Source organism: Labrus bergylta, chromosome 19 (assembly GCF_963930695.1).
Source record: "Labrus bergylta chromosome 19, fLabBer1.1, whole genome shotgun sequence".
Classification (NCBI taxonomy): domain Eukaryota; kingdom Metazoa; phylum Chordata; class Actinopteri; order Labriformes; family Labridae; genus Labrus; species Labrus bergylta.
Window position 1 is genome coordinate 7,359,729 of NC_089213.1, and position 24,140 is coordinate 7,383,868.

The window sequence follows — 24,140 nt, forward strand, 5'->3', positions numbered from 1 at the left end:
CAAATTAAATGTTTTAAACTGAGGGGTAAGAATTGTATTTTTGATCATATAGAAGGAGCAGCTCCATCTCGCCTGAACGTCGTCATGGACACTCTCTTGCAGTTCAGTCTGAGCATCTTCAAAGTGAGACTGTGCAAGCTGAGAATGCTTAAAGTGCCCATCGGCGCCACATGTCCGGTATCTGATACGTAGATTACGTCAAAATCAGGCCCCATCTACTCTCGACAGAGACTGCTGTAAGCACGGGTCGAGCTGAACAGAGCAGATCGACCCGGATAGAGCAACAGAGAATTTTCAAAATAAAACAAATTTTTCAGACTCCCATCACTTTCTCATCGTTACGTCTAAACTGCAACAGGACCAGGAATGTTTATACCTTTTTAGTCATTAAGACCCCAAAATGTAAAAACAGGGGCCAGGTTTAAAATGTATGATACGCTGCAGCGGAGATGTACAAACACATCCATGTTTTATATTTGTGGGAGTAAACTAACCTGATCCAGGTGAGAAAACAAACTGACATTTATTGTTCTTGTTGGAGCAGAAAATCCATGCATAAGTGCACACATAACACACCATTTCAGAGTAATTGACTCGGCTGTTACTGTGACCAGGAGAGATGCTGGTTCACCACTTCAGGTTCTGCAATTCACAGGAGGGGGGGAAAAAAAAAAATCACCTTTCCAATCAAATTATTCCGAGTGAGAGGGAAAAACAGCCGGAGGGAGCACTCCACTTAAACTGAGCGGAAACACACGGAAAACAAATTGCTTCCTCTTTTGTTGGGCAATAACTGAGAGCTTGTCAAACATAAACAATGAAATATTCATCCTCCAGGCCCTCTCGGCGTTCACCTCTTCACACGTTCAGTAATCACTGCAGCTCAAAGAGATTTAAGGAGAACCAGAGAGGAGCATTTCTTGTTAAGTAGGTACATTTAAAATCACGTCAAAACCGATTTTATTGAGGAAGAAGTGACGTATCTGTGTGTCACCTCCGAGCTCCTGGGTGCTCAGTGGGTGCTGCGGGTGTCTCCACCCGTGCAGGGAATCCCCTCGTATCGCTGTCTCCACCCCGCTGTGCTCACTGAGCCAAACAGCCCTCGCCTCGCTCTCAGCCAGACGACTCTGCTCTGATGAATATTCAGAGCTTTTTTTTTTAGGACAGACTTAATGTTTATTCAGAGAAACTAAAGCAGAGCAAGCTCATTTTTGTGACCTTGTGGTACAGTTACTGATCATTAGTATTCCAAGCACAGAGCACGCTCAGCTCAGTCTGCAGATTTTTGTCACTTATCGCATCTTTAACGCCCTTTTGCACATTAACTTTGAAACACTATTTACACGTTATGATTTGATCTTGTTCCTTTCAATATCAGAATAACCACAAATCATCGCTCGAGCCAAAGTGTGTGAAATAAATCCAAATATTTCCATCAAAGGGGAGTCGACTCTTCTAACCTTGCTCTAAATCATACCGGGAGATTCTTCCGTCCCACAGAAACGGCACTCTTCTACTTTCTCCTCATTAAGAGAAATTCATTTCCCTCCGGATTGAAGTGACTTTGCTTTTACTTCTAATCAAAGACGAAGCAGTTCTTCACCTCAGAGAGAGTCATCATGTGATCGTAGTGTTCTGAATCAAATTAAAGAGGCATCGAGTACATTTTAAGAAATGGAGAAAGGCATGGGGTGGAGATAAAAACATCTTGTTTCGAGTTTAAATGAATTAAAATAGATGTACAGTTATCTTAACCTGTTAAGTGGCACCGGCCCGAATACTTCTTCAGGGCAGCGTCTATGACTGCATTCTTCTATTTAGCAGAAATGGATTTTTTTCAACCCCAAAAGGCTCAAGGCGACTTACAAAGGGGGCTGTACCTTTGAGGTTTTCATGCAATAAATTAGACCACAAAACTAATTACAGTCAATCAATGCATATGTTGTAGTGATGTTAATTAGCATATTAAGTAAAGTTGAGCTTTTTCCTGCCATGGGTGATTTACATTGTTCATTTTATTAGCCAGATTTTCACCCTCAATCAGTGAGTTTCAGGATCAGATTTTGGACCCTGACTCCATGGGTGAAACCATAGACCAAGGATGTATAATAGAATGGATGCGGCATTGGAGGCGGAGCCCTGTTCATTTGTATTAAAGCTGCAAATGAAGCAAAAAGGTTAGACTCACTCATCGAAGTGTTTGTATAGGGAAGATTAATTACCTCAAATATATATATGCTGATTTATTGACGCCTCTTTCCCAATGTAAGCTCATGGGAAAAAGTCTTTTTGGGCCCAATGGCATCACCTGACGTTGAAATACCAGGTCTGGCCACCGTGTAAAACTGGCTTCAACAGTTGGCGCACTTCCTGGGGGCTTGGTATAGACACACTGAAGAAGTCCAGTAACGTCAACCATCATTCTCTGGATGGCTGTTTTGAAGCCCATCCATGGTGGTTGTCTTACTGGAAATGTTGACTCTATCAAACATTTGGTCTACCTTACAGCAGACGAAGAGCTACAGCTGGAGCTGAGGTGGGTCTTAAGCCTCCTGACAAACCGCTACAAGGCAGCCGCTTGCAGTCAGATCGCTAACGCCCCTAATTATGTATAACTCTTATCTTCTTTAATTTAAAAGGCTTTTTGGTGCCAGCCTCAAGTGGACACTCAAGGAACTGCAGTTTCTAGGACTTCCGTACTGGTTTCATTTTTCAACCCTAGTGGTTGCCTCTTGTGTTTAAACCAACCAGCAACCTCCAGTGTAGCAGTTTGGAGGCTTAAAACACGCCTCAGCTCCATTTCTTAGCGTGTCGTTAGGTTGACTAAAAGTTAGGTTGAGACAGGACTTCCAGCATGGAGACCTCCATCGCTTCCAGAGCACCCTGCTGGAACAGATGGGTGATGTCACTCAGGATTTGTCCGCTATTATTTCCAGCCTATGGTTAAACAGTTGGCTTGCTTAAGTGTTAGCCTAACATCCACTGACATACCTTCACAGTTGTAAAGATAGCCTTCTACAAACAACTTGTTCCCTTTCTCAAGTTTCCAACTTGAGGTGAAAACATGTCAGCGATTCTGTTGACGTCAGTCGTTGGGTTCGTCAGGTCGTGGAGAAACTTGAAAATCATCTTCACTGCCTTCTGTTTTCACCATCGACAGGTAGACAGGAAGTTCTTCTCCACTGCCTTTTTCCTTTGCCTACTTTGCTCTGAGAAGTCGAGCGTTAAAAGGCTCTATTGCATCATTTACCTTTCCACAGGCATCAAAATGAACCAGATCTTCAATCTGATGATCTGGTTTTGCTTTTGCAGGTTGAAAAAAGTGGCACCAGTATCGCCTGGAGTCTGTGTCATAACCAGTTAAAACTCCTCCTCGACACTATAAAGTAGTTTTCTGTCTAATGACTGTGTCTACATTTACATCTAGCTTTGGATTCTCATGGGTGACAGTCAAATCTTAGCATGTTTGTAAAAGGAATAGTGTAGGAAACGGAAGGAAATATACGGTTTCCTGACAATACTTCATTTGAGTCTCTAAGCCAGCAGACATCTCCACTCCACCCAGCATCCACCCTCCCTCTGTCCTTTGTCTCCTCTCACCTCACTCCCAGTGACATTTAAGCAACCTGCCCATCCTTTCCCCCCTCCTAATCCTCCCCCATCACCATCCTCCCTCCCTCCCTCCCTACCACTCTTTGTTCCCCACCACTCTGCAGAAGGGTCTCCTTTTTTTTTTTTTTTTAACACAGCACACGTCTGTCAGCTTCCACCCTGCTCTCTCTCTCTCTCTCTCTCTCTGCTGATTTAAATTCTCCCTCTTTATTATTTCACCTTCTTCAACGTCTAAATCTGGATTTAATAATCGCCTTCATAATACGCCAATTTATGTGATCAATATGAGCCTTTTATTAAGCTTTCATTAGGTTCAAATGAGCGCAGCATCGACCTCCACACACACGTATATTCATATTTTAATAACCTGGACCTGACGGCTGACTTATGGGGATCATCACATGAGGACGGCTGAAGAAATCAAAAAATATTATAGGAGGGGAAAAAAAATCCCTGTACGTTCATGCATGCTCATTTGATTTGGTCATCCTCCTCTACATGAACCGGTCTCCATTTATTTATTTATTTCTGCCCTCAACCCGAGGCTCAGCTAAGCTAATTAGCGAAGCATGCTGATGGCATACAAACCAGGAACATGGTGATTTAAAATGGTTAAACTGCAGTTTTTTATTTAACCTAGCAGCCATTTTCCTCATGAACCTTATCAGACACGAAGATAAATGTATTGAATATGATTTCCTATCGCTGTCGGGTGGTTTTTAAATTTAACACATTTAGGAAGTATTTGTTGCCTTCCAGTGATTCATGTTTTTCAAACTGCAGAACCATGAAAACACTCTGGTTTAAGATGTCTGGAGGATCGGTCTGACATATACAGTCTTTGTCACAGCTTAGACTTCTAGTGTCGACAAAACAATGAGTCATGTAGGTCACTGCTGGTCAGGGACGACTTAAGACAGATGGTTTTACATTTTTGGTGGAACTGTACCAAACAAGAAAAACCCAGAATAAATGACCCAATCAATGCAGCACCCTCTTTCATTCTTTTCTGCTGGGTAAATGATGGACAGGTGTCATGGCACGCCCCTTGGGTTCAATTTAATCAGCCAACAGGTCAGCTTTTGACCAATGACTGGGCGTCGGTAGTTCCCACAATGACACAAATGTAGATGTACAGACTTTAGATATGCTAAAGACTAAGTTAACATCTGTTAACTTAAGAAACTCACTTTAGTGCTTAATATTGTTGAAATAAATTGTTTCTTTTAAAAAAATGTTAATTCTAACAAATTGAGATTTACATCCCGGTCCATCTGTCCCCTGAAGAGTAATGCACCAGCCACCTCTGGGTAGTGGACTTTGTTGATTCTGCTTGACTATTGGTCAGTGTTCAAACTTAGTAAAGTCGAAAAAAGACAACTGAAGAGAAGAACAGGTATTGGGGCGACCGATGTGGCTCAAAGGTAGAGCAGGTCATGAACTAATCGTTAGATTACCCTGCAGTCAGCTGGATGGCGTTTCCTTCCTTGCTGTGAAGGAGTGAGATTAGTTCATGATGGGCAGGTTGGCGTCTTGCATGGCAGCCTCTGGCATGAGTGTATGAATGTTGGAGTGAATGGGTGAATGGGGCAGTAGTGTAAAGCCGATCTAGCAGAAGAAAGACTGGAAGGCTGCTACATAAACACTGCGTTTAAATGTTTGGTGCAGGGTTTTGCTCTGAAGAATTTTGTTGCAACCATTTGCAATATAATGCTTTTTAATGTTTCTAAATATTTTGTAAAATGTTTTATTCAATTTTGTAATTGTTTTTGTGTCTATAGCTTTCTTGGTAATGTGTTATAGTGTGTCTTGCTGCTCTTTTTTTTTTACTCTTTCTGTATGTAGCAAGATCCCTGTGCAAACTCTAAACCATCCTATTGGTTGCTGTTTCTAACTTATTGACCGAATATCATTCATGCTTATGTTGGACACACCCCTCATTGGCTGATATATATATATATATATATATACACACACACACACACACACACACACACACACACACACACACACACACACACACACACACACACACACACACACACACACACACACACACACACACACACACACACACACACACACACACACACACACACAGCCTTCATGCTACAAGTGTTGCTGGAGCTTGTTGACCATTTCAAGCCTTTCATTCTCCATTGAACCTCGGTAGTTGGTGAAGTTGTTCCAGAAAATCTTGTCATGAATATCTTGTCATTCTCTTCAAATACTGTCTCAATTCTCAATTTCCCCCAGTTAACTTCAACATTAATTTTTGTACTGTATATACCCCCTGTTTTTATTCTTATTCTTATTTTTATTTCTCTTATCTATTCTGTTTAATGTGTATTTGAGCTTTCTTGTCTGTGCTGCTATAACGCCCGAAAAATCTCTTTTAAAGGCCCGATGGTTTGATGCTTCGCTTTTCTCAACTACACCGAACCATAACTAGTTGGATTGCCATGCCGTCAGTTTAGTTATTCACCACAGAGGTTGTGGAATTAGCTCATCATTCAGCACACTTGTGTGTTCCTGTCCTGTGAATGTGTCATATTTTTAAAACCTTCATACTGTCACTGACTTCTGTTAGTAAAATAAAGGTTAAAAAGAATCACTTATCATTCAATACTCTCTCTAAGTCAAGTGATACTCAACCCGAGGCTCTCAAGCCACATCTGGCTCTATTGGGTCCTAATGGAGAAAACAAAAAATCCAAGGTTATTATTTAAAAAAGAGAAACAATGTCAGCAGAGATGATTCTGTGCAAGTCATGTCACTGTGTTTCCCACACATATTTTAGGAAAGAAAGAGGTTTTTTTAATTGATTTTTGATTTGTCAATGTGGCTCTTAAGTCTAACAAGGCTGAGTACCACTGCTCTAAGTGGTAGCTTCATCTTTCCGCTGATTTGTTCAATTGATCACATCACATTTGACTTCAGCACCGGGCTGCACCGTGGCTCTGTGGGGAAGGCCTTTTGCGTGCGATGTGAATGATGATGTTAGAACGAGGCGTGCAGAGGAGCCTGGCATGGACCGAAGCCACAGTTGGCATTTCCCATGTTGCCAAGCAAAGTCTCCTAATCAGATCAGGACAAGTGGATTACTGCCAGTCATGAATGCAAAGCTGGTGACAAAAGCTTCAGCCACAGAGCCTCTCTCCCACTCAAACACCCACTGGCTCCAACGCTCGTCTTCTGTCCATCCTTCTTCTTCTTCTTCTTTCTCCAATCTTTTCCTAACCTCGTCCTTAGGGAACGTTCTTCTTCATGTTTTCTAGCCAAATCCAATCATGTTAGCCTCTCCACTCGCTGGTCCTGGCTGACTAATGCCTTTTCATCTAAAGGGCAGATTTCGCAAGAGTCACCCTGCTATCTCCCCTCTGATGCCATTCGTCCTCTCCTTCTCCACCCAACGGCTGTATGTCTCCTCCTCCTCCTCCTCCTCTTTCGATCCCTTGAGGCTGCTATTCCTTTTCAGATGAACCTCTGCAAACCCTCAGGTGTCTTGATAAGGTCGACGGCCACTCAGAGCATCATGGTTCCTCATATTGTCTCGCTGCTCGATGATCATCCATCAGCACTGCAGCAGATTCTTCCTTTCTTTCCCATCAAATATAAAAATAATCTTCCCACTGGGAAAGGAAAACCAGCCTGCATTCACCTTGACACATCTTTTATCAGCTGCTTTTTTTTTGGTTCTTACAGCAGATTGACTAATTAATATTTCACACTTGCTTCACTTTCCCTTATTTCTGTAAATGCCAGTAAAAGTTTCAGGTGAAAGTGTAGCTCTATTTCATCACTGACACAATCCGAGCGCAATGGATGCTTTTTATTCAGGACGTATCTCTGACTGTTTTCTGTTCTCATTGTGTCGAGGACAAACAGTCCCCGCACGCCTCAGTCGCACAACCAAGTAAAGAACAAAGGAGAAATTCTTAACATCTGCAGGCTGCTGGTGGTTTGTAAGGGGGGAGGATAGGGTGTTGGACGGGGAGGGGGTTGGTGGAGGTTGGCAGTTGCCATCATTAAGGGGAAACAAACAGGGAGTGATTGTTTTCGGCAGAGCTCAAGCTGTCACAGCAGGAACGGGCAGTTGGTGTTGGTAATGGCGAGCGGCCTGCAGAGAAGGTTAGAGTGAGCCTGAAATGGGATATGATTACATACAGAGCTGCTTCTTCAGCCAACACTTGATGTTTCATCTTGAGGTGGTATGACCAGCAGTGTGAGCAGCTCTAATACACAAAGGGACCCACCAGTTATAGCTTAAAAAACAGCTTCACTTTTGGACTGTGAAACAATGCATGGTGCAGAAGGGATCCTGCTGTCAGAGTACATCTATCAAAACTTTAAAAAAATGGAGTTCATATTTATCTGACTGTCATGTGCAGTAATATAGAAAAGTGAGGATGCAACCCGTAGTGATGCATCTTGATATCGAATAGTATCAAATCCAATCTTGAAGCAAGTGATGATGCACGGCCTTTAACAGATTACTCTGTAACATCTTAACCCAGACGCTGGCGTCCAGATATGACCTTGGAGGGGAAGTTAGACCGTCCCATGAGGAAAGGTCTGCACTGCAGTATGATTTAGTAATCCTAACATCGGTTTATGTGTTTCCTTGTGTGTCTGTGAGTGGGAATCTGTATGTAGTTAATCCTTCTGAAAACACTTGAGATAAACATGCTCTTATATATCCGCCGTTACTTTGGCACATTCATTCAGATAATTAGTGTCTGTTTTCTGCTTCAGTTTGTGCTGTAGCATGAAATAGCCTCCTCTGTTGTCTCTCTCTCTGTCTGTGTGTGTCTGTGTGTATGTGTGTGTGTTTCCTCTGATGTGTTTTGTTTTGGGTGCCTGTATAAGGAGCATACTGATGAGTCACAGTGAGCTGGCACACACACACGCTGCCCCCTGCAGTTCTTCGAAGGTCAGCCAGGGTTGAAATCGGAACACTGAACAAATCTTTCTGAACTAGTCTCCAAAATCTGCAATAAAAACCATCAACAAAAACCCTCTGAGGCTCAGATTGTCATAAAAACTCTTCACTTAGCTGCACAAATATTATCAGCATGTTAGACTGTAACTCTTTAATCACAAAGATTTCAATTTGTAGGATACAAAAACGATTACAGTCAATTACGTTCCAAATTTAACTCGGCATATACCAGTGATCAAATATTATTTTGGACATATTTCTGGTTTTCTGGCAGATTTTGTCATGTTTTCTTCATGTTTCCAATTAATTGATGTGTAAAAATTGACCCGAGGGCCACGTTAAGGGTTGATGGGGGCCACAGTTGCCCACCCCTGCTTTAGACTAATAAGAAGGCTGTTTCTTCACCTTAGGGCCTGATCTCACATCTCACAGAGACGCGTTGTTAGAAAAGCATTGCCAGCAAAACCGTTGTTTTCCTCTGGTACAGCGCGCTTGCCGGGCGCTACTCTCTGCTGCTGCACGCTTTGCGCTTTTCTAGCGGTTTTTAGGTCGTGCATAAAAGTCATTTGCAATCAGTGCAAGTATAAAGACAAAAAAAGAGTGCACCTCTGTAGAATAAATTGGTAAAGGATTAATTAATCATTTAAATGTGAAGCTGAGGCTTTAAAAAAACAAAGATAGGCTAGAAACTTGCAAAGCGAGTGCAGCCCTCCGACGGCGGCTCTGACACACACACGAAGTAGCAGGAGGAAAGGTGGAGCGACATGTTTCTTCATTAGCTTCATGAATAAACTCTCAGCTTGAAATTGTCTAACTAGCATGTCATAAAGCATCTCTAACGGTGTTCGAAGTTACGTTGAGTCTACATGACCGGCACTGTGATTGTAACTTCTAATTAAAGTGAAGCTCCTCATCGCCTCGAGCTTCCTGTGACTCATTCACAACACTTCACCGTGTGCACTGCAGGTGAAGCCGCTGAAGTATAAACGACCAGGAACTCACACGTACCCCGTGTAGGTGTGACCTGCGGTGTACAAACACTTTGAGTTGTCAGAAGACTCAAAAATAAATATACGAGCTCAAGTCCATTTACAATCGTGACTTGTTGGCTTGCCCACATTTCATCCACTGCTCGTTTCCTCACACACTCAGAGACCCCCGTCCTCCACTGGCTCCCCATCCCCCAGTGTATCCACTTCTAACTCCTCATCCTCACCTACCAAGCCCTTCACAACCTGGCTTTGATTTTGTTGTTTTTCCTTGTCGAAGCGTCTTTGAGTATCTAGAAAAGCGCTATATAAGACTAACTTATTATTATTATTATTATTATTATATACACATGTGGATTAGATCTGGGTAACTCCACGATACAATACATATTTTGATAATTATTGATTTTGGATAACGACCATGTTCTGCACAGATTCACTAAGCAGAGACGTATTAAGGATCCTACAACTTCAAACACTTAAATCCAGGTCCTCAGAGATCCTACAAATACATCCAAATATTTGAATCCCAGAGCTACGGCTATGGTGTTATTGTGAACTGCAGCATAGGTCAACTAACTTTCAAAACTGTCACAACAGCTTTGCAGCCGTATCGATTCTGTAACATCTGCATCGATGCATGGATTTGCAGGGAGCACATGACGATATAGTGCCAGGTCGATTTTTTTAAGCGCAGCCCTAATGTGGATGTAAATGTATCTGTAAAGTTAAGGGACTGTATTTCAGGATTGGCCCTTTTACTGGAAAAAGGCAGAAACTGTGACAGGATGGAGATCTGTTTCTTGCTACAGTGAAACATCTCAGTGCCTGCACAGTTTTCTTTTTAGAGAGTGACTGAAAAACAGTTCTCATAAAATGTAGTCCAAAGTTGGTTCCCAGCAAATACGTCCATTTGAATTCCAGGAACACAAAAGGAGACGGCTGTTGGTCCTAAAACTGGCCTCGAATATCCTGACTTGGGCAAAAACAGATAAAGCAAACAAAAGAGAAAACAAGTGTGTACCATCTGGTCATGTTTTCGCTTCAGGTCTGTGTTACAGTTCCCAGAGCCAAACGCTGCATTTAACAAGCAGCACGCGCCGCTCTGAGCGGCTGTACTGACGCTGTTTTCCATGTAGCAGCACGACACCCCAAATGAGCCGTGTAATGTGGCTTCCTGAAACGGATGGCTTGGCTGCTCTGACAGTCCTTATGAAAGATGCATGAACGCCGGCGTGTTTGAGCCTCTGCTGCTGCTTCATACCTTGTTCACCAAAATGTGTCCGTGTTATTGTTCTCCCCACGCTCTCAGTCACGACCTAAACTTTGTTTAAACAGAGCACTGTCTCTGGATTAGTGCGGCTGCTTTTGTGAACACACGATTAGTTCATAAAGCCTCACCATGTGAAGTCTATCTCCTACAACTGGATTGAGTCGAGTCTCTTTGTGCAGCTGTGTTTGCAGGCGGAGACAGTTCAGTTACAGAGAGATGGATCTTTTTATTTCAAACTTTACATGAAACCAGCAGGGTGTGTTTTTTTTTTTTTTTTTGGTGACCCTGGGACAAAACACAGCCCACTGTCCTGTCATCCCTCTGCAGCTCTGCTTTTGATCATGTTGTCTGCACATCAAAGACACACTAAGGCACTCAGCCGGAGTCGAATCACAGCGAAAAACCTTCGAGCAGTTTGCACTAAAAACAAACAGGGGAGGAGAGGAAGATGGAAGTGAAACGGTAGAGAGCTTCTGTGGAAAATGATAATATGAAACATTTGTCTCTCGGAGTGAAGCGTTGTCTGCAGAATGAACACGTTCTTGTTTCGTCTCCTAGTTTTGGACATTTTTATCCACTGTTTTTTTCCCCTCAGTAACACTGAACCTCTTGAGAAAGGATGAATGTGTGCGATATTTCTGTGTTACTGTTTCTTGTGATGCGATAATGGTAAATGGACTTGAGCTTGTGTGGCACTTTTCTAGTCTTCTGATGACTCAACGCGCTCTTACGCCACATTTCACGCCTACATAGTCACACACTGATGGCAGAGGCAGCTATGTAAAGTGTCCATCATTATTAACATATGCCGGCGAGGAAGCAGCTGGAGCAACTTGACTTTCCATTTCAGAGAAGACCGGTTCTACCACTGAGCCACAGCCGCCCCAATGTGGTAGGCAACGGGATTCAACAGAAATCCTGACCAGAATAAAAATGTTCCATTTATTTGTTGAAGTGCATTTAAAGCAAAGTAAGTAGGAAATTAGTTTGGTGCACTTTGGTGCCACCCGGAGGTCTCTGAGTGTGACTGCATGCTGTTGCGCCGTCCCCTCATAGACATTGAACATTTGCTAACAAGCAGGTAAAGACGTGAGAAGCCAAAGAACCATGTAGACTGACAATGTACAGAAATATTAACCCAAACTCATTTAACCCAAATCTGACTGTTAGCGCTTTCAGCCTCGTTATTTGCAAACTGTTAGCACGTTGAGTATGTGTATGTGTATGCTACTGTCGTCATGGCAACTGTAGGCCGTGGCTAAATAGCTACATCGAAGAGGGTCATTTATTACATTCTAGTTGGGAGAGGTTTGTACCGTTCCAAACGTATTTAAGCTAATTTGAAGATCGATAAGGAGAGAGATAACTTTTTGGCGTTGTAATCTATTCTGAATAATATCGTCACGGATGTACTCTCTGCTTCCTGCATGGTCCCTCCTTCACCTCCCGCCTCCTGTCAGCCTCAGTCATTGTATCAAACAGTACAGAGACGGGCTGGCTTCTTTAACTGAAGGCTGCGGTGTGAACTTGCGTCATAAAAAGCCGAACGCCCTTCTGAAGTTACATGCGCCGCGCTGTGAACATGAGAGAGACGCCATTCTTCCATGACCTCCAAGTCATTGTGTAATTAGATTGACTTTTGAAACTACTATTTTAAGGTGGAAAAGTTTCACACCGTTGCTTGAAATGTAACTGTATCTGCTATTTATAGTCTGTTGCCACGTCTGGACTCACTGAGCAGACTGGGATGTTTCCAGGAGTTGACGGTCCGGGTTAAGGTCAGGGCGTTCTGAAATTTTAATTATGTGAAGCCTCAACTGGTTTTTTTTGCCTCAATAATTTAATAGTTAATAGTCACATTCAGAAAATTGCTCTGGAATAAAATGACATCTGCAGGGGAGCTGAAAATACTCAAAGCAAAGTGTTTAATTATTTTCCTGACGTTCTTTTTAATGGCTGTAATGTGTGCACAAATCAAATGTGATGTACAAATTAAACAAACCACCCACCTGCCTGATGACAGTAATTTAACGAGGGACTCTTTAAAACCATTAAGGGGACACGTTGAGGGATTGAGTTATCTGACTCACACTTTTCTCAAAAAGTGGGTCTAAAGGGGCACAGGTAGCCTGGTGATTGGTGCTCGCAAGAGAGACAATTATCTAACCTGTTAGGATCCTTTATTCCTTTGTTTTCTGCAGTTTGTTGTTAATCAGTCAATGGAGACCTGGTTAAATCTGAACCCCGCCTGTGGCTGGTCACAGTCTGACAAACAGTGAGACCTACCATGTCTCCTTGTTTCATCAAAATCTGATCAGCAGCGTGTCACACATCACGCATGATGGAATGATGAGCAACAAACAAGAAAACGAATGATGATGCAAACAACATAACAAGCGTGCAAGAAAGGTGCAACCTCACAAACAAACTTATTGTGAATGCATGAGAGGAGGAGAGCGGCCCGCAGAGAGAGATAATAAGTGAGTTAGCCTCTAACGCAGCGGCGGTGGAATCAGTAAATGATTGCTTTGTCTTCAGCCTGAAGGGCTCCACGTCTCTAATGTCGTAAGAGCTGCCAGGAATAACCCCGTAATGCATACAGTTTAGGAGGCTGGCTCAAGTGATTTAGGACCATTAGGGTCATTAGGTCTGTGAAGTCTGAATTAAGATTCCCCTGCAGAACGAGGGCCCTTTCAAAGGTCTAATGCCCTTTCATGTAACACAGGATGCAGCAAAACAAACAGCAGGATAACACTCTCCACAGTGAACTTTTTTGCTGGCTGATTATTTTTCTAAGCTCATTTGTCTGTTCAGTTTCTGCTTTGACTCCGTCTGATTATGTCATAACTGTCTCTACTGTCCTCAAACACTTGGCTTTGCTTGCTGTGTGTTGTCTTAGGGTTAGTATCATTTTCACATTTTCACCAGGTGACAACCTCCAATGTTGAAACATGATGCCAATGCAGGAGTGCTCAAAAAAACCTGCACTTCCTGGAGTGTCCACTAGAGGCTGGCTACAGAAGCCCAGGAGGTCCCATTAGGTCCTAAATTACAAAGCTAAAGTTTATTACAGAAATAAACATTTTCCCAGACCTGTATGAAAGCTTTGATATTATGACGGTTAAGGATTTGCATGGATTTGACCAATAAGGGGCGTGGCTGAGTTGACTGACTGATGAATGTGTTGCAGCCGTTTGCGAGGTGGCTTGAGGCTCTCTTTAGCTCCTCCTCTTTGTCTGTTACAAGGTTGATGGAAGGCTATAGATTCAGACAGCGTTTTCAATACGGCGACCGCCATTGATTGGCTTCAAAACGCCTCCGATGGTTGACATCACTGAGACTACATCCATGTTTTATACAGTCTATGATTATTCACAAAAAATAAGCAGCAAGGACTGCAAATGCATATGCTGAAGCAAAGTAAATATTTTCCACATTGTGATTACATACAGAGGCATACAGACGTCTAATTAGACGCTTTGGATCATGTGGAGCGAGGGGGAAATATTTTAAGTCATTTGCTTTTCCTGAAGCTTCCATTTAACATCACCCCTTCCTCAGTCTAAGAAGTTTGCTTAGTTGAGAAATGATAGATTATTATTATTATTTTTGCCTTTATTGGAGAGATAGGACAAGGGATGTAGTCGAAATCAGGGAGAGAGAGGGAGTGAGGAATGGCATGCGGGAAAGGAGCCACAGGTCAGATTCAAACCCGGGCAGCCGACCTAAAGGACTGTAGCCTCCACACTTGTGGGTGCGCGCACTAACCACCAAGCTACTGCCGCCCCGTGTTAACGTTTAAGAATGTGATGTTTTAAAATGAAATTGACATATTTAAAGAAATCAAATTCATGCATTTTGTGGACAGTGGCTCTCTGACGCAGTAAACGTGCTCGATCAGAAAGCAGGTCAGCGGGTTAAGGACGGTGTTGACCGAGTAGCGCATGTAAATGAAACAAATTTTCAGCACAGTGAGACGCTCTTTGGAACCAGAACATGTAAACTACAGGGCGGAGGGTTCAGTCATGTGTTGGCTGTTTTATCTCTGCAGTGTGTTTTTATTGGATTTCCAGCTGGAATAAGATTTCTTTATTTCACAGTTATGGAAATTCTGTGTTTGCATGAAAGGCGTCCAGTCGTTAACGGTGAATTTCTGACCTTTTCAAAGTCTCTTTATCATCGACATGTGTTCAACATATGAATACAGATTGACTGCCTGCTGCTGCGCTCATTTCTCTCGCCTCTCTATCTGAAAGCCACTGGTGGGATGCACACCTCACACTGGTTTCCATTTTCCCTGTAAATGCCAATGCCAATCTTCAGTTAGGCACCATGGGAAAGGAAAGAGGGGGTGGGACCAGGAGGGAGGTCTCAGGGTTTCAGGGTAGGATACATACAAAAAGCACAATCCTATTATTGATGGGGGGGTGAAATCATATCACTCAGATCTAAATTTGTGCTGGAGAGATAAGCCTTTTGAGGAATAACTATAAAAAGATGCTTTTTAGGTGCTCTCCTGCGGCCTGACGGGTTTTCAGTGATCTGATGTCTGAATCCTGAGTTTTAAAGGAGTGCACCGCACCTGTTATGACATCATTTACTCCTCTCAAAGAGCATCTACTGATCTGTAGCCACCTGCTCAGACAACACCTCATTTCTTACCTGAAAGTCAGCGATGCACTGTTTGATTCTTGTATGACTGTAGAGAGCAAGCTAAAACCAGTTTGTATCATTAACCATATTTGGATTCAATTTTAGATTCATTTGTAGCCTTGGGTGAGATATGTGTTTATTTAAAGCGGACATATTATCCCCCTTCTCCATCTTTTCAAACAGTCCCCCTGTGGTCTAAATGAAACATCTTCGCTGAGCTTTGGTCAAAATATAACATGAATCAAGCACCAGAGGAGGTTTGTGACCCTGTATAAACCAGCTCTCTCAGAACGCTCCGTTTTGGTGTGTGTGTCTCTTTAAATGCGACGAGCCCCACCTGAGTTTTCCCAGTAGACATCACTCCCCTGTAGCGAGAATAAAAATGAACTACAACCCAATAAAACACATCAAACACCTTAACAAAGTTAAAATGAAGGGATTTTAATAAGACACACAATTAACTAAGTACTGTGAGCTGTCTTAAGCTAAGGCTATTCTACTTCCTGTTCGGATACAAACCTGCTTTTATTTTGATATAAAATAAGGAACTTCCAGTTAAACGAAAGTTAGGACGTCAACTTAACCCCAGAAAAAAGGAAAATTGTTACAGATCGAAAAGCTAATTAGAACAGTTAAAGATAACTGATATCAAAGTTAAATGTTCCTTCACTGTGACTACAGGGAGAGGCTGCTGCGGCTCAGCTACGGTACGCCAAAAGGGACAAAATAGCACACAATTAATGCAAATGGAATGAATGCTTAAATGTCGGACCTTAATCACATTGTGACACCCTGATATATAAATATGTGTAGTGTTGTGTAGTATCCTCTATCGTACCATCCTGTGGTGATGTATCTTATTGTTTCATACTCAAACTGAAACCACAAAATACTATGTACAGATTCTTTGCATTGATTACAAACCTTGATCCTTTGTCCCTTGTAAGTAGAAAAAGGGGGGGGGAGGGGCTTGCTGCTGGGTGTTTGTATTATTAGTGTGGAGGTGGGGTATGATCAGACATGTGACATCCCTCCTGTAGTGTCCGCCTCTCTGGCTCTCCTCACTTTGTGATAATGTGATGTAGGCCAGCGTGAGCACGGTCACCCTGCTTTAACTTCTAAGCTCACCAGTTTGGCCCTGAAGAGAACCGTGTCATTCGGTGGCATGTTCATAAATTACGAATGAACACCTGCATGGCGCCGGGACAATACCTCCTGCCAGGGAACTAATACTGAATGGATGTAAACACAGTGGCCTCTTTAAAGAGCTGGATGCTGATGACAACTGCAGCCCAGATGGCCACTTAGCCATGCAGCATGTAGTCTTTTGTCTATACTGTTAATTAGAAAATCCATTTACTCTGGTTTTTCGTCGCTGACCCCTCCACACAGTATACGCTACATTAAATGTTACGTTAAATGAGCGGTGGGCCTCAGAAATCCTTCTCTTCCTGTGGTTTATTTCCTCATTTCCAGCCGCAGAGTATAATGGTCACGGTGAGATGTGTGACTGCAGCTGTCTCCCGTGTCTGGGTGCAGTTTCTCGCTCCTCGTATTGATCCGCATCGATCCGGACCCTCTGCCTGCAGCTGTAAGCTAATTCAGCCTGCTGCTTCTTCCGCTGACATTTTCATTGCTGTATCTCAGCGTTATTGAGTGAAACCATAAAGCACTGTTTAATACAGCCCCTGACTTCATACTCTGACTACAATAAATTACTGCATTGTCTACTGATGGACGGTTATGGCTCTGATTCTTCTCCTGGTTACTCTCACTGGGAGCAGGCAGCGGGGTAAATCACTTTGTAGCCTGATCTCACTCACCAGTCGAATCCAATTTATTTCTTTGGCACATTCAAAACACCATGAGCTCACCAAAACGCTTGAGATACATAGACGGAAAAAACAAAACATCTTAACAGGAAATACAAATTAAGCTGAAACCAGGCAAATATGTAGCTAAAGAAGACTGAGTAATTCAGAAACAAACATCAAAACTGAACACAGATGGTCAATTAAAACATTTTTAATAGCAAAATCAAAAAGGGGGTTGTAGCTGTGAATTGGTCGATTTTGCCTTTTTTAAGTAGGACAGCTGAAGAGAGAGAGAGAGGAAGCGTTTGGGAGGAGAGAGAGGGGGATGACATGCAGCAAAAGGGCCGAAGTTGGATTCGAACCCACGGCCGCTGCGGTGAGCACTGTAGCCTCTGTACATGGGTCGCGACTCAAAACCGCTAGGCTAGCTGACACTCCAACGTATTCTTGTTTTTAAAATAAATGCTTCATATTTTAATCATCACTTCACCTGAGCGAAAGAGTGAGATCACGATTACAAGCGGCCGAAATGAGTTTCCTCTGGAGGGTGTCTGGGCTCGGCCTTAGAGATAGGGGGAGGAGCTCGGACATTCAGGGGGAGCTCGCATGGAAAGGAATCAGTTGAGGTGGTTTGGGTATCTGATTAGGACGCCTCCCTTTGGAAGTTATCCAGCAGGGCACGCCCCAACTGGGAGGAGACCCCGGGGTAGACCCAGAGTTTGCTGGTGGGATTATATAGCCGTCTAGCCTGGGAACGCCTCAGAATCCCCCAGGAGGAGCTGGAAAACTTTACTGGGGGAAAGGGAACTCTGGGTTGACTTACTGTGACCCGACCTCGGATAAGCGGGAGAAAATGGATGGATGGATGGACTTTACCTTAAGTAAAATAATTAACCTAATATCTTTATCAACCTTTCAAAAAGCTTCTAACCTCGTTGTCGTGTGACTGATTATTGTCTCTAAATGGTTTAAACCTCTGAAGGTTTCCATCGCTGTAGCTCCAGACGAGGCTGTAACGCGCCTCGCTGCGGAGTTTCTCACATCAGCTAATTTTGATGTCGTATTGATCTGAGTCTTCAGCTGCTCTGGCTCCACATCAGCTGTGCTCCTAACGGGGCTTTGTGCTGAAAGTCGATGTTTACTTAGACCTATAATTGCATTCTCATAAATCCAGCGGAAGTGCAAACACAGTATTGAGGGAGAGTGATTTAAGTGTAAGTGTGGATTTGTCAGGACCTTATTACTGCAGGCAGAAGCACTTATAGCTTCAGAAACAGCTGCTGTGCTAAAGGCCTGTCAACTCCTACTGTTGAAGAATGACTCTGATTTATCACAGCTTCACTCTTACTGTCGTAGGATACTCACTTTGTAACATTGCATAGATACAGAAAATAGGGACTCAACTTCAACAAATACCAGTATGACCAGGAACATGATTAGATGGACTGCAAGGAAGCCAGATCATCTAAACTAGACTATCTAAAGCCGGCCTTAAATATTGAAACCCTGAAAAAGACCTTTTGTGAATCTTTCTGCAACACAGAACAAGTTTTTTCATAACTAGTGGTTTGGTTGACTGTGTGATCTTTTGCACATGACGGTCAGTTCCGGTCCGTGACCAGTTCACAAGGGACTACGGTAAAGGTCAAAAACATCAGGTCTGAGCAATAAATCCGATCTGATCATTAAGGATTGCAGTTATTGTAGTTTATGTCTGCTGTAAACAGAAGCTCGATTTCTCTCCTGATTGTCTGACTAACGTCTCTCTGTTGTCTCTGCAGGTCCATGGGGTCGTTGTATGGGCAGTGAGTGCGGACCAGGCGGCAGTCAGAGCCGGGCGGTGTGGTGTGCTCACTCTGAAGGCTGGACCACCCTGCCCACAAACTGCGACCAAGCAGAGCGGCCGGACAACCAGCAGAGCTGCTTCAGAGTGTGCGACTGGCACAAAGACCTGTACGACTGGCAGCTGGGTGCCTGGAACCAGTGTGTCCCTGTATCGATGCGCAGTGGGGGGGTGCAGCGCCCGGCTGTGTGTACCCGGGGGGAGGAGGGCATCCAGACCCGGGAGGTGGGCTGCGTTCAGAAAGTGAATGCAGAGCCAGCAGAGGATGCGATCTGTGAATACTTTGAGCCTAAACCACGTCTAGAGCAGGCATGTCTCATCCCCTGTCCCCGGGACTGTGTGGTGTCTGAGTTCAGCCCGTGGACTGCTTGTTCTAAAACCTGTGGGATGGGATTACAGAACAGGATACGTTTTGTTCTGGCGCCGCCACTGTTTGGCGGGGCAGCTTGCCCAAACCTGACTGAGTTTCAGACATGCCAGCCAGGGGCTTGTGTGGGAGCTGAGAGCCTCTACAGCCTCAGGGTGGGACCCTGGGGGGCCTGTTCAGTCCCACTGCCGAGGCAGGCCAGACAAGCAGACGAGCCACCTGGAGAAAGTGAGACACAGTCCAAAGAAGGGGACAAAGAAATCACAGAACGCCAAGGCGAGGGCGACAAAAAGTCTAAAGGGGGAGACAAACAGGGCAGAGAGGACAAGCAGCACAGAGAAGGAGGCAAAAAGTCAAAAGAGGGTAAAAAACTGTCCAAAGACGGAGACAAAACATCCAGAGCCAACAGAAAACTGGCCAAGGCAAACGGGAAGCCAGACAGGCCGTCTCGACAGGCAGACAGGCCCAAACGACAGAAAAAAGCAAAAAACAAAGAGAAAAGGGAGAAAATGAGAGAGAAAGCCCGGGAGAGGTTGAGGGAGAAAGGTAAGGGGAAGGATCCTGAGACCAGGGAACTCATCAAGAAGAAGAGGAACAGGAACCGTCAGAACCGACCGGGAGGAAAGTTCTGGGAACTGCAGGTCGGCTTCCAGACCAGAGAGGTGACCTGTGTGCACAAGAGCGGGGACGTCGAGGCTCTCAGGTAGGCATGATTTAAAAATGCATCCTCATATGACCCTGCACAGCTTCCATACATGCCCATGCTTTCATCTTCAATGATGCCACAGTGCCTTCGTGTGATTGTATATTTTAGAAAGTTGACACGGTTTTTGTGATAACACTTTGGCTTCTTTTCTTTTGAGGCCGGTCTGGATAAAGGTTTGGTGTCAACATTTAGGTGAAGGATAATGTACACAGAGGAAGTTGTTTTAGTGAATGACAGTCACATAGAGGTCACGGCTAACCCTGAAGAGTAATACAGTATAGTTCCTGAAAAAGCTTTTATGAAGAGATCTAAAAATGCATTTCATGCCTAAGGGTTTTCTGAAAGAGTTGACACAAAAAATACAATAAGTTGTCTTCAGGGAGCTTCTAGTTTCTTTATCTAAAGGAAAATGTATTTTCTTCAACCAAAAAAGAAACAGCTTAAAACCTAACAGTGAAGCGTTCATACATAGTCTTAAATATGTTATCTTGTTTGAATTGCCCCCCGGGGACAAATAAAGTTTTTTGAATTGAATTGAATCTTTGGCAGTACTGAGAAAAGCAAGGAAGTGGCAGTCAAGTGTGGACAAGATGTTTGAAGAATAGTTAAGTTTGAACTTTCTCATGTAAAGCAGCATGGGAAAGCATGTTGGTTGACTCCACTTCACAGAAATGTAATCTCCAGTGTCAACGTTCAGTCCAATGAAGGTATTTGTATTTGTGTATTTATGTCAAATAGAAGAACAGTGGTGTTTGTGGTTCCTCCCACAGTCCAAAGATATGCTCATTAGGCGAATTGGCGACCCTAACTAGCACGTAGGTATGAATGTGATTATTTTTATGTGTCAGATGGCGACCAGTCCAGGGTTGAACCAACCCTCTCGCCCAATAACAGCTGGAATCAGCTCACCAATGACCCTGAATGGGATAAAGTATGGACTGGTGGACGGATGGAACCAGTGGCGTCTCCCCCTGCTGGATATTACAAAGATTGACACTTCCACTGTGGCATTACTTTTCAAAACTGGAGGCTTCGCCCCCTTTCTTTTTAACGTCTATGGTTGGAGAATGACACTTTTGTGTGTGTTTTGTTGCCCATTGGAGAAATGTGTTGTTGACATTTTTCACAGGGAGAGGAGAGGCTTGTTTGTTGTGCACTGTCAGAGAGCTGCAGGCATGTCTCTGGAACACAATGACTTCAAATGTCAGGGCACATAACACTCAGTCAAAGAGTATGGATAGTGAAGCCCTGTAAGCCTTCTGTTTATTCTCTGTTTTCTGTCTTGAAGCTCTTATTTTGTCAGGGATCATTGAGATTATTTAAAATCCTACATGAAGGCTCGAGTGTGATTAATGAGCTGAGTCTGCTCCTCCTATAACTAAAATTAATAAAGGAGCAGTATGTAACTATGTCACCTAGTGTTTAAAATGGGTACTGCAGTCCACATTCAAAACATTGGAGAGAGCTGTCTCCCCCCGCCCCCTCCTCTCTAGAGTCCATGCTCTCGCAGGTTGCCATGTGGTGGACACTGAAGCTTCAGTGTTTAGCCAGCTCTGCATCGGTCTGTAAACCTTTCTGCGTTCTAACCTCTCTCCATTTTTCAAAAGCATCTCCAATATTGATCCTAGTTTGAGCACGTTTCTGCTCGTGGAGCTTATTAGAAACATGCAGAGGCTTTTTAGGTCGGGTACAATCACTTCTGTCTGAACCACTTCTCTTGCCCGCTTCCATCACTGCAACACCTGTTGACCTGATAACTGCTCTCATATCTGGCAAACCGAGGGGCGTCCAAAACGGCCATGTGGGGCTTCCTTAAAACCGCCTACCTTCTCTGGTTCAAACAAATCCAGAGCATTCAGGAGCAGAATGTAAAGTTAGAAGGAGGACATACTGGCTGCTGCATTGTTGTCAGAGAAGCCAGCACTTCAACATAGCATGTTTCCTTAATGTCTGATCATATAGTAAGGTCACTTTATCATTTCAGCCAGTGGATATCTTACATGTTGGACCTTTAATAACTAATAATAACACAATGAACACCTCAGAAATAAGGGCAGTGAAAACATCTGTCAGTTTGAATTAATCAACCTCATTTTGTCTTTCCCTGGATTAAAGGGAAGATACTGTAAACTTGAAATGACCCAGTGGTAGAAAGTTTGTGGATGTGTCAAGTATGCAGGAAGTTTTTAGGGAGAGTACAGGGAGATCCATCCGGCACAGAATCTTACAATGATATAGTCTGCACATGACTTTGTGTAACATCTCCTTCAGAATACAGGATTTATACACCACGGAGATCAGAAATCTGGCAAAACTGCATCAACTGATTTTCAGAGGAGACAGACAAATAAATGAGTTTATTAAATCCACTGAGCTCAAATACTGACAGGACTGCGCTTTATTTGAAATGCTCTGTATGACATATCACACAGGAAAGACAAAACATCATTTTAAGACTGAACAGACGAGAGGAAGAAACCAGAGACGGAACGGAAAAGAAAATCCGATGTGGAAAAGAAGCGCCTGGTGAATGTGATATCCGTCAGCGACACAGTAAACTTGGAGCCACATAGATTAAAGGAAAGCAGCTAACAAGGCCGACAACGTCCGAGCAGATTCAGAGCAGCAGAGCAAAATAAATATGACATGAGGTTCAGTGAGCTCTTTCAAAGAAACAGCCGAGAGAAATGTCCTTCAGCAGCAGGACACGTTTCAGTTTTATACTAAGGATATCAGAGCATTTGCATTTTATGCTCAGGCCCGGTTCTACGAGGGTGCAAAAGCATGCATTGCACCCTCATTTTAAATTTATGCTCCCTCAATTGATTGTATGCCAAAAAAAGGAAATAAGTCGAGGCTTTCAAATGAAAACAGTGACTCAGATCGGGTTTATAACATCCTTGATCTGATAGTCATAATAAGTTAATGTGACCTGTCTGTTCACCAGGGGAGACATGCAGGACACACCTGCTTCTACTTTTGTCTCTCTACTTTTACTGGAAGTACTTTTTCTTTTTCCACAAGCTTCTGAACTAATACTTGAATAGGAATGTTAGAATGTGTGCACCTCTGCTCGTTTTCAGCAACACATGTTAGAAATATGATATTGTAAATGCTCCTATTGGATCAAACAGAACTGTCCCCTCAGTTACCATCATAGTTGCATATTGTAGCATCTCTCCTAAAGCTGGTTGGACTCTTGAACTGATGATTTTTCAACTGACATTTGGTCTGGTGGTAACGGCTTTATCGCATCTAAAGTTGGAGACAAAGTGAAAGAGAAACATGTACAAATACAAAAACTGGATTACAACATTGAGGGAAATAATTAAGTCTTTTGCACATGTTTTTCTCTTTGTGTTTTCTCTTTTATTTAACCTTTATTTAACCAGGTCACTAACCCATTGAGATCAAGATCTCTTTCACAAGCATGACCTAGCTAAGAGGGCAGCAGCACATGTCATAATAAATATCACATGATTAAGAAACAGTTTACAAATAAGAAGTTAAGGGCAACGACAATTAAAATGTGCAAATGGGTTCGCAGATAAAGTGCTGAAGTTGTGATCACAGATTACAATCCAAACACACATCAGGCACTGTCCAATGGTCTCGCGTTTTCTGCCCTTTAAGATCGGGCCAAAGGCTTCAAGTGAAATGAACTCTTCCAGTTGAAGTCGTTCTGGAGGGGGGAGCAAAACTGAACGATGGACAGACAGTTTAAAAAAACATCACAGTGTGTAAAGGGGATAATGGATACAGAACTGAAATGAAAACCTCAAAGGAACATCATCACAGATGTAATAAAGTACAAGAAGGTCAGAAAAGAAGGTCTTCAGTGGATTGGATGAATATTTAGCTGGACTTTGATTTTTTCTAAGATTCAATTTTGTCCATTAAGAAAGAATCCCTCAAAGATTGATTGTGTAATTGTGCAGATA

The 24,140-nt window shown here is 43.2% G+C and overlaps 1 protein-coding gene across 1 annotated transcript in view; it reads left to right on the top strand.

Annotated features, from left to right (window-relative positions):
• Positions 1–24,140, top strand: part of thsd7aa (thrombospondin, type I, domain containing 7Aa) — a 143,730-nt gene that overhangs the window by 45,544 nt on the left and 74,046 nt on the right. The window contains exon 2 of the mRNA XM_020638651.2: positions 19,065–20,196. Within this exon, the coding sequence (XP_020494307.2) occupies positions 19,065–20,196 (1,132 nt within the window). The remainder of the gene's footprint in view (positions 1–19,064; positions 20,197–24,140) is intronic.